This window comes from Myotis lucifugus, unplaced genomic scaffold (assembly GCF_000147115.1).
Source record: "Myotis lucifugus unplaced genomic scaffold, Myoluc2.0 scaffold_3, whole genome shotgun sequence".
NCBI lineage: Eukaryota > Metazoa > Chordata > Mammalia > Chiroptera > Vespertilionidae > Myotis > Myotis lucifugus.
The window spans coordinates 26,235,025-26,251,805 of NW_005871051.1; the positions used below are offsets into that span (position 1 = coordinate 26,235,025).

The window sequence follows — 16,781 nt, forward strand, 5'->3', positions numbered from 1 at the left end:
ATTTTCTGTTGCAAAAAAAATACCTTGAGGAGAAATAGGAAAGACAAAGATTTCAGAAATTCAGTGATGTTAAATTTCTGTGTGTTCAGAATCTAAACAAGATTTTCTCCTAATACCTCCAAATTCCTTTGGGAATTTGAAATTACAATGAATTTAAAGATTATTTGGGGTAGAATTTAAACATTTTTAAAGGAGAATGACCTATGCATTTATTCAAGTCACATTTTTTGTTCTTCAACAAAATTTTATAGCTTTCTTTCTATAGACTGTTCATGTTTTTACTTTCCCTGTCAGATTTGCTGAGATATAATTTATATACAATAGATTTTATCACTTTAAAGATTTAATTGAATATGTTTTAACACATGTAGATAGTCATGTAAACCAACATGATCATGGCATAGAACATTTCCATCATCCACAAATATCCATTTGTGTCCCTCTTTGCACCCCCTCGTCTTGAAACAGTGGATCTGTTTTTATCACTGTATTTCTCTCCCAGGAATTTTATATAAATGAAATATATACAATACAAAAACTATACAATATATAGTTTATTTATGTCTGTTCTTTTTTACTAAGCATAATGCTGTTGAGACACACTGCTATTGCTCTGTGTATCTGCAGTTACTCCATTTCTATTGCTGAGAAGTATTCCTTGTATGAATAAGCAGCTGATTTATCTATTTGCCTCTTCATAGGCAGTGAGCTATTTTCATTTTGAAAAAAAAAAACAATGAGGAACATGTTCATACAAATATTTGGGTGAACATATTTTTATTTTTTCTTGGATAAATACTAAAAGAAGTACTACTAAGTCATATTAATTGACCGTAACTGCATGTTTGATGCTTTGTGAATCTGCCAAAGTATTTTTCGAAGTGGTTGTACCCTTTCATATTTCCACTAGAAATGTTTGAAAGTTCCAATTGCTCTGTATACTCACCAGTACTTGGTATTGTTAGTTGTTGTTTTTTTAATTATAGCTATTCTTAGGAGGCATTTCTTGGTTTTTCTTGTAATTCTAATTTGAATCTCCCTAATATGAATGGTACTGAGCATCTTTTCATTTACTTGCCATTATCCACAGATCCCTTTTGGTGAAGTATCTATTGAAATCTTTTACCCTTATTTAATTGATCTATCTCGTTTTTTGTTTTATTTTGTTTGTTAAAGACTTTTTTATATGTCCTGGATTTGAATCCTTTGTTGGTTATGTCTTATAGTCTGAAAAGGCTGACCTTTTCATTTTCTTGGCACTACCTTTTGAAGAACAAAATTTTTAATATTTGATGAAGTCTAATTCAACAATTTTCCCTTTCAAAATATGTAATTTGGGGTTCTATTTAAGAAATCTTTGCCTAATTTGAGATTCTGTTTTCTTCAAGAATTCTTATGGTTTGATGTTTATATTTAGCTCTATGATCCAGTTTAAGTTAATTTTTGCTATGATGTTAGCTAAGAACTGTTTTGTTTTGTTTTTTGGCATAGGGATATTCAATTGTCCCTGCAAAATTCGATGAAAATACTATCCTTTCTACATTGAATTAATTTGCTTTCACATCCATTTGAAAATAAATTGGCCATATGACTTTGAGTGTATTTCTGGAATTCTTTTTCTGTTCCATTTACCTATATGTCTACCCTTATGTCAATACTACAGGATCTTGTTTACTGTAGCTTTATAATGAGTCCTGAAGTCAGGTAGTAAGGCCTATAATTTTGATTCTCTTTTTCAAAATGCTTTTAGCTCTTTTAGTCCCTGTGCATTTGGGAGCTTCTTCGATCTTTAATTTTAGCCACTTTTTAAAAATTTGTTTCACAGAGGAAGGGAGAGGGAGAGAGAGATAGAAACATCAAGGATGAGAGCGAATCGCTGATCAGCTGACTCCTGCACACCCCCTACTGGAAATGGAGCCCGCAACCTAGGCACATGCCCTTGACTAAAATCAAACCTGTGACCCTTCAGTTCACAGGCCAATGTTCTATCCACTGAGCCAATCTGGCTAGGGCCATTTTAGCCACTTTTAAGATCATGTCACTTTCCAATGTTCCTACTGAGCTCCAGCCATATGGCTATGTTCTAGGGCTGAGGCCATCCTAAAGATAAATGGAGAAAAGCAAAACATATCTTCCTGCAGAATGCTAGCCCTTTTGTGTGAAGCTTTTCTAGAGTTTCCCTCATCCCACAAAAATAGTTTGTTCTCATCTTACTCAACAAATCTTAAGCTGGTGGTCCTGCCAACTATTAAAGAAGTTATGAACTATGGTGTTTTGTCTGGACAAGAATTAAAATGGGTATCTGGAACATGACATGAAGAATTTATTTCAGTAACTCTTTAAAAGGTGTTGAAAGTCTCTTTGGAACCAGTGTGACCAATATTCGTAAATGTTCTAGGTCACTTTAAAATATGTACATTTGAACTCCTTGCTGGGTTCCGGCTTCTCCCTTCATACAGGCTCTTTATCAAGCACAGTGTTTAAATTTACTGGATCAGTGGTAAATTAGGTTGTATTTGTTCCATCATGTTGGATAGAGATGTGTTAAGTTTTCCAAATGGTTGTATTTGCCAACTCCTCCATGTTCTGTTGTTTTACATTAAAAGTTTGATGCCATTTATAATTGTTATAACTTAAATACTTTCTTCTTTTATAGTTCCCCTTTGTCATTATCAATGCTTTTAACCTTCAAATCTTTTTTTCCAGGAGGCTAATATGGCTACATTAACTTTTATAGTTTTTACCCCTTTTCATAAGCCCCCCATGCAACTTTGTTTTGTGTCTCTTGTAAAAACACAGCTTTTTGTAATTTTCTCAGATAATCCTCACCTTTTAATAGTTATGTTTTATTTGGTACTTTCATTATTATCCCTGATATATCTGAACTTATACATCTATATTATTGTTAACCATTATTTTTGTATGTTTCTGTGTCTCTTTCCTACTTTCTGAATGCATGAAATAGAATTCTATATTCTACCATTTTCTCCACTGGTTTGGAAACTGGAGGTAAAATTTCTATAATTTCTTTAACCATGCCTTAATCTCAACAGATGACAAGCATCTTAGCACGGATTCCCTCAAGCTCAACATCCCATCTCCATCATTTAGCTATTGTTACTAATTTTCTTCTCATTATAATTTTGAAACATAACCATTTACTTAAATTTGTTATCATTTTATGCACATCATTTTGTTTCTTTTTTTTATTAAATCTTTATTGTTCAGATTATTACATTTGTTCCTCTTTTTTCCCCCCATAACTCCCCTCCTTCCAGCTCCCACCCCACCCTCCGCCCTCACTCCCCACCCACTGTCCTCATCCATAGGTGCATGATTTTTGTCCAGTCTCTTCCCGCATCTCCCACACCCCTTTTCCCCCCAAGAATAGTCAGTCCATTCCCTTTCTATGTCCCTGATTCTATTATAATCACCAGTTCATTCTGTACATCAGGTTATTTATTCACTTGATTCTTAGATTCACTTGTTGATAGATGCATATTTGTTGTTCATAATTTGTATCTTTACCTTTTTCTTCTTCTTCCTCTTCTTTTTTTTTTAAATATATTTTATTGATTTTTTACAGAGAGGAAGGGAGAGGGATAGAGAGTTAGAAACATCGATGAGAGAGAAACATCGACCAGCTGCCTCCTGCACATCTCCTACTGGGGATGTGCCCGCAACCAACGTACATGCCCTTGACCGGAATCCAACCCGGGACCTTTCAGTCCGCAGGCCGACGCTCTATCCGCTGAGCCAAACCGGTTTCGGCTTCTTCCTCTTCTTAAAGGATACCTTTCAGCATTTCATATAATACTGGTTTGGTGGTGATGAACTCCTTTAGCTTTTCCTCATCTGTGAAGCTCTTTATCTGACCTTCAATTCTGAATGATAGCTTTGCTGGATAAAGTAATCTTGGTTGTAGGTTCTTGCTATTCATCACTTTGAATATTTCTTGCCTCTCCCTTCTGGCCTGCAAAGTTTCTGTTGAGAAATCAGCTGACAGTGGTATGGGTATTCCCTTGTAGGTAACTGAGTTTCTTTCTCTTGCTGCTTTTAAGATTCTCTCTTTGTCTTTTGCTCTTGGCATTTTAATGATGATGTGTCTTGGTGTGGTCCTCTTTGGATTCCTTTTGTTTGGGGTTCTCTGCGCTTCCTGGACTTGGAAGTCTATTTCTTTCACCAGGTGGGTTAAGTTTTCTGTCATTATTTCTTCAAATAGGTTTTCAATATCTTGCTGTCTCTCATCTTCTGGTACCCCTATAATTCTGATGTTGGTACATTTGAAGCTGTCCCAGAGGCTCCTTACACTTTCTTTGCATTTCAAATCTCTCCTCTAGTAAAGTACACTTTACTATCCTGGGATAATTAAGAGGGAGATGCTCTCTATTTTATACTGGTCAGAAAACAAATTTGCCCTCTGACTTGGGAAGCTACATTAACTCTACATTCTAAAACTCTGCTATTCACACATCCTTGAAAAGATATTCTGGGGCATGTGGAATTGCATGGAGAATTGGGTCCTAACAAATTCACATCACAAAGCACATTCTGGCTATTTCCCTGTGAGGACACCACTCCACCAGCCAAGATTAACCTGACCCCTGGAGTCTAGTTGTATATTCATTCAAATTTTTTCCTTCAGAATTTAACAAATGTCCTAAACCTTAATTTCTTAGGTTTCCTGTGACCACTGCTATGGTGCAAGTCACCATGGTTGCATGAGGGAGGCAAGTGAATGCCTGGCTTTCACACGGGAAATGCAATCCCAATGGCACACATGGTGATCCTGAAACAGAGGCATTTATACTTGTTCAGGTTCCTAAAAGGAATATATAAGCCATGGGTAGGGTTGGTCCCTGATCACCTGTAATCTTAAAGTTTTTAGCTCTGTTCATTGTTGATGGGTTTTGGAAAGAGATGGGGGCAATACAGTCTATCCAATCTGTTATATTTCTCCATGATGTATCCCACAACCCTTCATCCAATGACTGGGAATCAGTGAGGGGACCATGTCCAGAAATGTTCTGCCTGGGAGATGCTAATGCAGCAGCCCCTGATTCCTCACATCTGATGCTGAATGGCAGAATCAGCATCTACATATGTGGCTGGAAAGCTAGACAAGAATGATTTATTTCAGGACAGTCTTGAAAGACAAATATGGTTAGTGCTCTTCCATCTCCCACACCTCCTAGGTAACCTCAGGTGCCTGGGTCTTTTGCTTTTCCTTCACTACCAAAAATATTGGGGGCAGGGGAGAGGAGGAGAGATAAAATATATTGTGTACCATTCATCTCTTCATTTTTTATTCCAATAATCTCATATTGTCACTCAGAGTTTTCATCGGGAAGGGTCAGATACAAGCAGGGAAACGGCATTTCCAAAAAAAATAACCAAATTTATATCCAAAATCTCTAGACACTCTGAAGAGTGGGGAAGAACAATGCATCCTCACCAGCAATGGTCAGAACAGAATCCAGATTTTCACAATTGGTCTATATAATGCCATTGATTCCCCACCACTTTGGTCCTTATGCAATGCAGGAAGGAGCTGATCCCTTTCTGCCTAGATTGGGGAAAGCTGCCTTCAGTGACAAAATACCTATAATAGAGAAGTGTGTTGACCGGAGGAGATGAGGTCATAAGGTTAGATGATCAGAGCATTGCGTGTAGCCTTTTATAAAGGGCAGACTGTAATGGTCCAGCAAGTCATGCAATTTGCAGATTGTTCTTGAGCTTCCTCAGCTCCTCTTTCAGCTTTGGAGGAAGTTGATGTGAGGGACAAATGAGGCAAAGTAGAAAACATGAATAGCAGGTAGACACTATCTTCAGGGTTAACTCTTCTCCTCATCATTCATTTGAGCCCTGAGTAAGAGCTCAAATGGGGAGATACAAGTATAGTCTCTGATATTGTCTCCAGCCACCCAACTGCACTGGAAGAGCATAGATGGAGACCTTCCTTCAGAACATGACAGCAGCTGTATGTTTCATTGTTATGGAAGAATCAGGGAAGGGGATGACTGCATTGAGAGTTACTATAGTTTTATAGAAGCCTGATGTCTCTGCTCAGGCATTCTGATTGTGTGAGATTTGAGAGGTGAGATGAAGGTAGGCATTCTGTTGTTATGCATCAAAAATGCCACTGACAGAAAGACTTTGAAACTCTGAAGGTTTGTGAGATAAAGTTTCCTAAGTACTCCTATGTCTCTATAGAAACAATCTCAATTTGGGAGGAAGTTGTACTTGTGCAGTTGTAAAATGAGATACAATGAAGAATCTTCTCTTTCAGGGGGAAAAATGCACACAGATGAGACTGTGGATTTTATGGCTGAAATACTTCCTGTGACCTGTGGGGAGAAGATGGGCATGTTAATTAAGAGAAAAATGAAACGAGGTAAGTTTCAAGGTCTACTTTCACTTATAACCCCTCCATGAAGGAATCACAAAAATTAATGGAATTACCCATGTAAATTACCCATTGTTTAAGGAATTGGGGCCCCAATTTTGTCTTGAGAAGAGGTAGGGCTCTCTAAGATGATGTTTTTACACTTTAAGAAATGGTACATATTAAGTGCTCACTTCCACATGGATGTATCCATGAGGATGCCAATGGAACCAAAAAGAAGTGCAGAAACGTCAGTCTGTGGGTGGAAAATATTGCATACTTTATTTTGAATCAGCCTCCACCTTCATATACTATACCCCTTCTGGAATCCATCAACAAGACAGGGTGTTTGTTGTAGTGAGGAGTTCACAAAATTTAGAATCAGAAAACCTGAGTTCCAGCCTCAGCTCTGCCAAAAGTGACTGAGTAAAGAATGGGACTTTTCTGACCCTGAAACTTCTCATCTAATAAATGGATAATAATTAAAAACCTGCCTCCTGGTGTGACTTTGAGACAATGTACATAATGACTGTAAAATGTTTTCTGATTTGAACATTATAAATATTTCATATCAATTGACTCATATAACATGTGCCTTTCAGTGACTGGTTTTCACTCAGCATGATGTTTTCCAGGTTCATATGTATATATCATGCATTATACTTTATTCTTTTTTATTGTCAAATAATATAATAGTCCATGGTGTGGAGACACAGTAATGCATTTATCTATCAGTTTAGGTTTTCTTACCCTTTCACTATTATGAATAATGCTGTTTTGAATAAAGATTTTGGTGAACCTGTTTTTTTAATTCTTTTCACTAAATACTCTGGAGTGGAATTGCAGGGTTATATGACAATTCTATGTTGAACTTATTGAGAAAAATCAAAACTATTTTCCACAGTATGGCACCAGTTTATATTCCCACCAGTAAAATCTGAGTGCTCTCATTTCTCTGCATCCTCACCAACACTGCTTATTGTCTATCTTTTTCATTACAGCCATCCTAGAAGGTGTGATGTAGTATCTAAATGAGGTTTTTATTTCCTCTTCTATAATGAATAATGTTATTAAGTATAAGACTATCTTTTATCTATATATAAGTAAAATTCTCCACTGAATAATATTTCACAATTACTTTAAAATCAGTTATCCATGATTTCACATAAGAAAAATATCAGCCCAATAATGCCATTGAACTGGAAGGAAATCATTGTAATACAGGGCACAGATGTTGCCTTAGTGTCATTGAGAGCAGCAGGGCAGGGCCTCCATTTCAGATTTCACTCCAAAGTAGAAAATCTCCTTACATGGTATTTACAGGCTGGGGTGGGGATTCTCAAGTATAAAAGGTGAGGCCACACTCTTCTGCTAGTGATCTTGAATCCAAATTGGCTGCCTGTAGATCCAGTGTCTGAGTTCTGAGGACAAGGAGGTTTCAGGATCAAATTATCCCGGTCTTACAGGAGCTATGGTGAAGTGTATATGGAGAGAGGATGGAAATTGGTTCACCCCCAGGGAATTTGAAGTTGAAGGAGGCTATGGAAAATCAAGTAACTGGAAGAACAGCGTGTGCTGCGGTGGGAAAACCCTAAAATGGCTGATAGAGGTATTCCAGTGACTTTCCTTGTTGTATTTGAAGAAAAGGTCACTATTTGCTCACCAAATATATGTTGAGTCATGGATAGAGCCCTGAGGTCCCCTAACGTTATCCTTTTCTGGAGAGAGGCACCCCACACTCATAAGTCAGTACAAGACAGCACATTGATGTTGTCAAAGGGGCTTGGTTGGGGCAGGAGCCTGGAGGAGTGAAAGGTCATTCTGACTTAGGTGCTTGCAAACAACTTTAGCCACGGAAAGAAAGAGACTATCTACAGTCAAACAAGTGGTCAGAAGGCACTCCGGAGAAAGAATGGTGTGAAAACCAGAACCATGACTAACCTGGTTCCACAGGTTGAGGTAGATGGATTGTGTGTAATAAGGCATAATCCATCAATTGGGGCAGGGGGGCGGGAGGGTTGGAGGGATTTAATGCCAGGCTAAGGATTTTAAACTCATAGCATAGACCAGAGATGGGCGGAACCTTTTGAGCTCGGATGTCATCCATTTTGAAAAAACCCTAACTTTAACTCTGGGGCTGTGCCACATATAGAAACTTTTTTGTTCTTTTGGAACCCATAGGAAAAACAAAGATTGGAATTGGTGATATTTATTTTATATATTGAAATGCCATTTAACAAAGAAAAATCAACTGAAAAAATGAGTTTCCGTGTCATCTCTGACACACGTGTCATAGGTTCGCCATTACTGACATAGACAATTCAGAACCTGAGGTGTGAAATGACCTATTTGAAACAGTATCTCAGACAACATGGAGCCTGCAAATCACTTCACTGTCTTTCAGCCCAAGACACCTATAGGGAACCTAAAATGCTCAGCTCTAATGTCACCCATCTCTAAACATTCTCTGACTGACCTGCCTTGTCATTCCTTCCCTGGGCCCCCTGACCTCACTATTAAGGCCCTTCTCACAGTTTTATACTTATCCTTTCATGAAACCCCTTGATCTCCTATATCCCTCTATGGTTTATACATCTTTTTGTGTCCAACATTGTGCAGAGTATCTGACACCCCATAGCTGTGGGACATGTGTGTGTCAGTTGAACAGCCCTGGTGTGAGGAAATAACTTGAGTGGCACTGGTGGGAATGGAAAGGAAATGAAAGGGGTCAAAAAGATTGTGAAGGAAATGAAAACTTAAGTAAATAAGAACACAAAAGAAAAGGAAAAAATTCTAAGGAGGATTTTCCAGCTACTATTAATGAATTCTAGAAGAACCACTGAGGAGAGGACGATGGTTTCTCATTTAGACATCTTGGTTTGAGCTGACAGTGGAACATCCAAGTAGAAATATTTGGGAGGCGGTTGCAATGCCAGACACAAAACATAAACACGGGGTAACCATACACTTGGATCTTTTACTCTTTCAGCATAAACACCTACCTAAACCTCCAGAACAACGTGGCAAGAAGAAAAAGGTGATTATTACTTTATACAAGTTCTTTTTTTTTAATCTTTATTGTTGAAAGTATTACATCAGTCTCCCTTTTCCCCCCATTAACCTCTTCAAGCCTGCTCCCGTCCCTCCAACCCCACCCAGCCCTAGGCCCTCACTATCCAATTGTCTGTCTCCACGGACAATTGTATATGCATCCAAGTCCATTGGTTGATCTCTTCCCACCCACCCTCCCCTTCCTTCCCTCTAAGATTCAACAGTCTGTTCATGCTTCTATGTCTTGGGGGTCTATTTTTGTTCATCAGTTTATTTGATTTATTATATCCCACATATGAGTGAGATCATGTGATACTTATCTTTCTCTGACTGGCTTATTTCACTTAGCATAATGCTCTCCAGTTCCATCCATGCTGCTGCAAATGGTAAAGGTTCCTTCTTATCATGGTAGCGTAGTATTACATTATGTAGCTGTAGCACAGTTTTTGAATCCACTCATTTGCTGATGGGCACTTAGGCTGTTTCCAAATCTTAGCTATTGTGAATTGTGCTGCTATGAACATGGGGATGCATGTATTCTTTCTGAGGAGAGTTTCAGGTTTCTTAGGATATATTCCTAGAAGTGGGATCACTGGGTCAAATGGGAGTTCCATTTTTAATTTTTTGAGGAAACTCCATACTGTTTTCCATAATGGCTGCACAGTCTGCTTTCCCAACAGCAGTGTACTAGGATTCCCTTTTCTCCACAACCTCTCCAATACTTGTCATTTGTTGATTTATTCATGATAGCTATTCTGACAGGTATGAGTTGATATCTCTTTATCATTTTGATTTGCATTTCTTGGATGATTAGTGACTTTGAGCATTATTCCATATGTCTCTTGGTTTTCTATATGTCCACTTTGAAAAAGTGTCTATTTAGGTCATTTGACATTTTTAATTGGATTGTTTGACTTCCTTTTGTTAAGTTGTATGAGTTCTCCATATATTTCAGAGATTAACCCCTTATTGGATGTATCATTTGCAAATGTCTTCTCTCATGTACTGGGCTCTCTTGTTATTTTGTTGATGGTTTCTTTTGTAGTGCAGAAGCTTTTTCTTCTAATGTAGATCAATGGAATAGAACAGAAATCAACCCAAGCCACTCTGCTCAGTAATATTTGACAAAGGAGGCAAGACCATACAATGGAGTAGAAACAGTTTCTTCAATAAATGATGTTGGGAAAATTGGATAGGTACATGCAAAAAAATTAAACTAGACCAGCAACTTACACCATAAGCAAATATAAACTCAAAATGGATAAGAGACTTAAATGTAAGACATGAAACCATAAAAGTCTTAGAAGAAATGATAGGCACCAAAATTTCAGACATCTCTCGTAGCAATATATTTACCCATAAATCTCCTAAGACAATGAAAACTAAAAAGAAAATATACACCTTCTTATTACATAACTAATTTTATATGGTATAGCATCTTTTTTATGGTTTCTTAGTTTTGTAATTAACATTGTTGCCTCTTCTCCTAGCTCTTCCCTTCATTTTATTTAATTAATTTATTTATTTTGTATGTGCCTTCAGATTTGTTCCATTGAATAATAGGTTGAATGAAAGGTCATCTTTGAATGGTAAACCATTTGAGATGAGGATAATAAAGAGCCATCAATATAGATCTCATAGCTGAGTTTTAGCTATAGATGGAGATATTGTAAGGGTGTCCAATTTCTAAAAGCAGACATAATTATGGAATACATAAAAATATTTGTTAATAAGGTAACAGGCTCATCTTTAACTCAGACCAGATTTTTTTCATAAAGGTTACTATTTTCTAACTTTAATAAAATCTGATGAAGCAAAATTTGATCACCATCATCCAGATGAACCAGATTTAGTACTGAGTCTATCTTGGGACATATATGAAACCATACACTATTTCATGAGGTAGGCAACTAAAATCATATTTCTTTTCTGCTTTTGTTTTACAGCATCTTCCATCCTTCCATAAAATAGACATACAGTATTTTCTCTCAGGCAAAAATTATTGGGAAATATTTCCTAAGTATGGTGTTGTTAGGAGGGAGCTCTTGGGAGATTGATGTGTCTCATATGAGGTACTCACCTAGAAAATTCCTTACTTTGATGCCAACCCTTTGGCTCCACCTCAGGACTCTACAGACTTCCTAACTATCTATGAAAGTGATTTCTCCCTCTATGGAAGAAGACTATGGAGGAAACAAACAAAATACATAATGTGAGGTGTAGTTTCAGGACAAAGTGATAGTTTTTTCAAGATTGAGTATGAATGAGAACTCAAGAAGAAGGGGGAGGTGAAAAGTGCCATTCAAATATACTTCAGGTAGAAATGGCCATGCAAGACTTTCATAGAATGTACATTAGGTTACATATAGCTGTCTAGGCCTTTAGATTATCTGATATTCTAGGACTTTTGGCCCACCAGTCCTTGGCACATTATACCCATTGGTTTACTGAAGATAAATTATTCTTTTGCTTATTCAGTGACTACTTTAAACAATAGTGTCTCTATCATTCTCTGTGTTTCTAGAGAGTTACTCAATCTGGAGTACCTAAAAGAACTAGCAACTTCCAACCCACAGGTTCTATCCTTATCCATGGGTACAACACTTTGCAGCAACAAGGTTCAGTTACCCCTATATTTTGTGTCTCCTTGATGAAGAACTGAAGTGACCCAAAGTGTCATATCTCAGGACCCATTACTACCTCAGTGGATCATCTGTGCCTCCAAGAACTTCTCTTGCTAATGGAGTCTCGGTTTCTCAAAACTTTAGTGTCACACTTGGCGCCACATGACAGCTTCCTGTCTCTTGATGAGGGCCACTTATCCTTTCTGGTGACAGCTGCTGAATTGTCATATTATCTGAAATACTCATCCACAACTATTATTGGTTTTATGCTAGTATTTGCTAAAAAGATAGCAAGTAATATCTTTTCCTAAGTGAAACAATACTCATTTATTTACTAATTCACTATGCAATGATAAAGCATTAAAAAATGCCCAATGTTCATTGCAGAAGATTGAAATAATACCCCTGACCTCAAGAATTGTTTCAACTTCATTATTTACCATGGATAAATAATTAATGGGGAGCAAAGTATTCCAGGCTCTCCAGAGAGGCAGGCAATGACATGACCATTTCTCAGGTCATTTTTGAGTGGATCATCCTTGTCTATGACCTCTCTGACCTGGGTGGAGATAAAAGCTGAGGCTGCCTGAAGGTAATGAAGTCAAGTCATTCTATTGAATAAACAAGAGCAATGTAAGTGTTATACCCAGTAGTCAGTTTCCTGTGAAAAGTAAACCAGGTGCCATCTTGGGATTTGGATGAAAAGGAAATGGGGATGAACTTCTGAAATTTGACTTGGAGTAAGGAGGAGCTTGGATTCATTTTAACTTTGACGGATGCCCTTGAAGAGTTACTGGAGGTGGTGGAGTTCATGTCATACTAACCATGATCAAGACTCCATGGGAAGGAAAGGGCAATTGTTCTAACAAGAGTACCCTCACTCTTCTTAATAATCTTTCCTAGGATAGATATCACAGGCCAATTCAGCATTGGCTTATAATATACTCATGCATTAATAATCACACGTGTGAAACTAAATCTCAACTCAGGTTCCACACTTTGCACACAGAATCACCTGAAGACCTTTGAAAAATAACATTGTCTGATCCCACTCTAGATAAAATTTTGATTAAATCATTCTAAGTTATGACTTGGACATTAGAATTGTTAAAATGTCTCCAGATGTTTTTGATACACAACTTACTCATTCTATGACATAAGGAGAATACTAATGCCTGTGCCTCGAACCAGACCAATTGATTCAGCATCTATGATGTTGGGACCAGGAATTTAGTATTTTATATACTTGCCTCTGAAAATTCAAATGTGCAGCCAAGCTAAGACACAAAGAACCAAAGGGAAAAGGCTTAGACTTGATTACAGATAGGGATGCAAGATTCTTGTGCACTGGTTACATTTGTTATTTCCTTTCTCTTCTGAGAAGATGGTTACCAGTCTATGGAGATGATGATAGCAGTCTGTGAGTGCCTACAGTGAGGAGAAGGGAGAATGGCCTCAGGCCTCCATGTTAGACCCATTCTCAATCTCCATTAAGGATGCGGTTCAGGATTCTCTGGAACACTGAATGGGAGCTGTTGGCCAGATGTTCCTTGAGCTTTGCACTTTCTCATATATGGCCATTTTTAAATGCAAAAAAAATTACCAGAATCCTGATTCTCCCCAGATAAAAATTTTCACCCTAAAGCCAGAGTGACTTTTCATCTGTTATTACTTTCTGCATGAAGAGAAGCAACATAGCTGTGTTGCACATTACTCTGCCCATTTACTTCAAGATGGACATTTGTGATCTTTGTGTGCTGCTAACAGAGATACAATATGGACTTTGAGAAACAGAACACTTTTCTCTATTGTATTAAGTGGAACCATTCATTAGGGTCTCAGCATCCCTGTACATATCAGACCCTACAGAGATGGAACTAACAAAAGAAGCTTAACCGTTACTGTGAAAAGGAGTGGGCTTAGTAGGATTTGGAATATGAGTGAGAGTATAGACGCAGGATGTATTCTCAGGTTTGTGGTCAAAGGCAAATGTTTTATGAAATGGAAGCACCAGGAAAGAACAGGTAGTGGGTGTGGGGACAGGATAATACATTGTTTAGCCTGGATGAGTTTGGGGTGTGCTTTAAGGGGGCAAAGGGAGATGCTGGGTGAGCATAGGGATGTGCACAAATGCAGAAGACAGGCTGGACATTTGGAAGCTGGAGACATGGGAATGTAACTGTAGCTTTGAGAGTCATTTGATTATCTGGGGCAATCAAATGGCCAAATACATAAACTTCAGGGATTCCGTCTAAGTGTTAGAAGAGGAGAGGACAAAAAGGGAAATAGACACAGCAGTGAGGCTGATTGACTAAGCCCAGGAGAGTGATGGCACCAACCCCATGTGCTTGGAGAAAGGAGAAATGGTCATGGCTGAGAAAAGTGGACACTGTCATCCCTACCTCTTCCTGCTCCTCAATGGACCACATTCCCTCCACCCAGCACTCATCAATGGGGGCCAGTCCCCAATTCAGTCTCATTGGTGTCACTGAGATGGTCACAAGAGGGTAGGAATTTCTCCAATAGACAATGGGATAGACAGGATGTTTCTATCTATAGAGCAACCCAGAATCTTCTGGGTTCTCTCAGAAGGCAGAATCAGGAAAGCAACCAGGAGCAAATATAGTTCCTGACAGTTCATGATTCATACATAAATTCTGATTCTCATTTAAAAGAAAGAATAAAGGGGTTTTCTGTTTTAATCACTTCCTTTTCACCCCATTGGTGAGGGAGGGCTGTGTACCACACAGTTTGGGGGACAGCAAGTAATGGCATCTGTCACTGGACAGATGGATTGACAGATGTGTATTAGTCACATATACTCCTAAACAAGGAAGAAGGGAATTGCCAGCCATGCAGGCCTCACCAATGTTGCCCTCAGGAACAGAGGGAGCAACCAGGGGCTGTGGAGGGTGGGTTATCCCCTGGTCTCCCTGGGAGGTTATGGCATGCTCCTTTGAATAATTCCATGGCTGACAGGGAACTGAAACCTGTTATTCTAGGATGAGCAGAGTTACATGTGGCCCCTTGACAAGAAACATTGTTTAGCTGAGGGACCTTATCCAGGAGAGCAGATTCAGGAAGGGAACTTGCAGATACGCTGTTCAAGGCCTTCTCAATTTTACCAAATGTCATAGCAGCACATAATATTGAACTTTAATATTAATCCTTACACTGCATTTTCTTGATTAGGAAAGGGCTCAGGCACAGGCTAGCTATTTCCATGAATATATATGTTTGTATATAAAACAGTGTATCTTCATATCTGCTCTATAAATTTGGTTGGGTTCAATGAGTAGATGCTAGGCCACAGGATTTGGATGGAAATACTGTCAAAGTTTATCTTCTTCAAATGAAATTAAACATGGTTAAAGGCCACATATTGAGACTGCTGAGAAATCAGTATCAGTTGTTTAAGAGAGTCCCTCCCTATTCTGTTTATAAAACAACGCAATTGCCACTTTCTCTGGCCATTCAGAGATGGAGGCTCCACACCTTACATGCCATGCTGAGTCATGGGACATCTCCCCAGGGTTCTAGTGCCAAAGAGTTCTATCCTCCCTGGCACGACCTGGTCATCTGTGCCTGTGGTCTTTCCAATTCAAAGACAATGTCATAGGTTTAGGGGCCCTTCAGGTATAGAATCCACAGTCCAGGAAACTCTACCAAGCCCTTCATCTCATGGGAAGCTTTCGGCCAAGAAAACAAGAATACTGTCTTAGCAGTTTATTCAATCTTACCAATTTCTGAATAAACCACTTTTCCCTGCGTCATTTTAGTCATTTTGGTATAGGGAAATGAATTTTGTTCCAGGATCTTGTTTTATCTGCAAGGTAATACAATAGTACACATTTCTATAAAATTCACCCTCTCTTTTGTAGCTGGTCTTTCTGTGTTAGAGACTCTGGTTTTATAGGAAAACCTTTTCTGGTCACATAGGCCACTCCTCCTGAACCTCACCATAGACCAAGAGTTATTTTTCTGAAACTCCACTCCATGCAGTTGGTTCACAGCTCAGGGAGAAGCACATAACTGTCCATTTAGGTTTCCACAAAGGCAATGAGTTCCAGATTCCCACAGTGCTGGTCTTCAGGGTCTCACTGGGGACACAGACATTGTTTTATCTTCTAGCTGGAAAATGCAGAGAAATGCAAGATCTGTGAGGATGAAGGAAAGCTCTTCAACTGCAGTCGTTGTTTCAGCTTCTTTCATGAGGACTGTCACATCCCACCTGTGGATCCTACGAGGTTTGTGAGATGCAGACCCCTCTCCTTCTATGGACCTTCTTCCTGCCATGCACACTCCCAATGTAGAGTCTCTCCTTGTGTCCTGATGGGGAAAGAGCAGGGTCAGAGGTACAGGGTCCAGTGCTATGATGCCGGGAGCCATTTAAAGATACTGTCAACAGGAGGGTAATGTTCCCCTCTCTCCCCTGGGAGGTTGAGACAGGTGGCTGGATCCTTTCCTACATGTCACTACTCTCCTTTTCAGAACTTTCCCACCTCGGACTCCTGTTCACAGGAGAGCAAATGCTAGTTGTTTGTGTTCTGTGCTTATTCAGAAAAGTCAGGAAACAAGGCCACTTTTCCTCATTTTCCATGTTCTCAACAGGCTAATAGAGGCACAAGGCCCCCAGGGGTTAAAGCCCATTTCTGACACTCAGGTTTGGTGGGCAGGGCTCCTTGTGCTCCCAGCAGCTCAGAAAGGGAAGGGAGAGCCCA

General features: G+C 38.9%; 2 protein-coding genes across 4 annotated transcripts in view; both read left to right on the forward strand.

Annotated features, from left to right (window-relative positions):
- The window catches only part of LOC102425711 (nuclear body protein SP140-like protein), a 310,769-nt gene that overhangs the window by 148,911 nt on the left and 145,077 nt on the right, over positions 1-16,781 (forward strand). The gene's annotated exons all lie outside the window — the stretch shown is intronic.
- LOC102426655 (nuclear body protein SP140-like protein) overlaps positions 1-16,781 on the forward strand; it is a 46,185-nt gene that overhangs the window by 27,154 nt on the left and 2,250 nt on the right. For all 3 annotated transcript variants that reach the window (XM_023762217.1, XM_023762219.1, XM_023762225.1), the window contains 4 exons: positions 6,290-6,394; positions 7,852-7,994; positions 9,375-9,422; positions 16,192-16,307. In XM_023762217.1, coding sequence (XP_023617985.1) covers positions 6,290-6,394; positions 7,852-7,994; positions 9,375-9,422; positions 16,192-16,307 — 412 coding nt within the window. The remainder of the gene's footprint in view (positions 1-6,289; positions 6,395-7,851; positions 7,995-9,374; positions 9,423-16,191; positions 16,308-16,781) is intronic.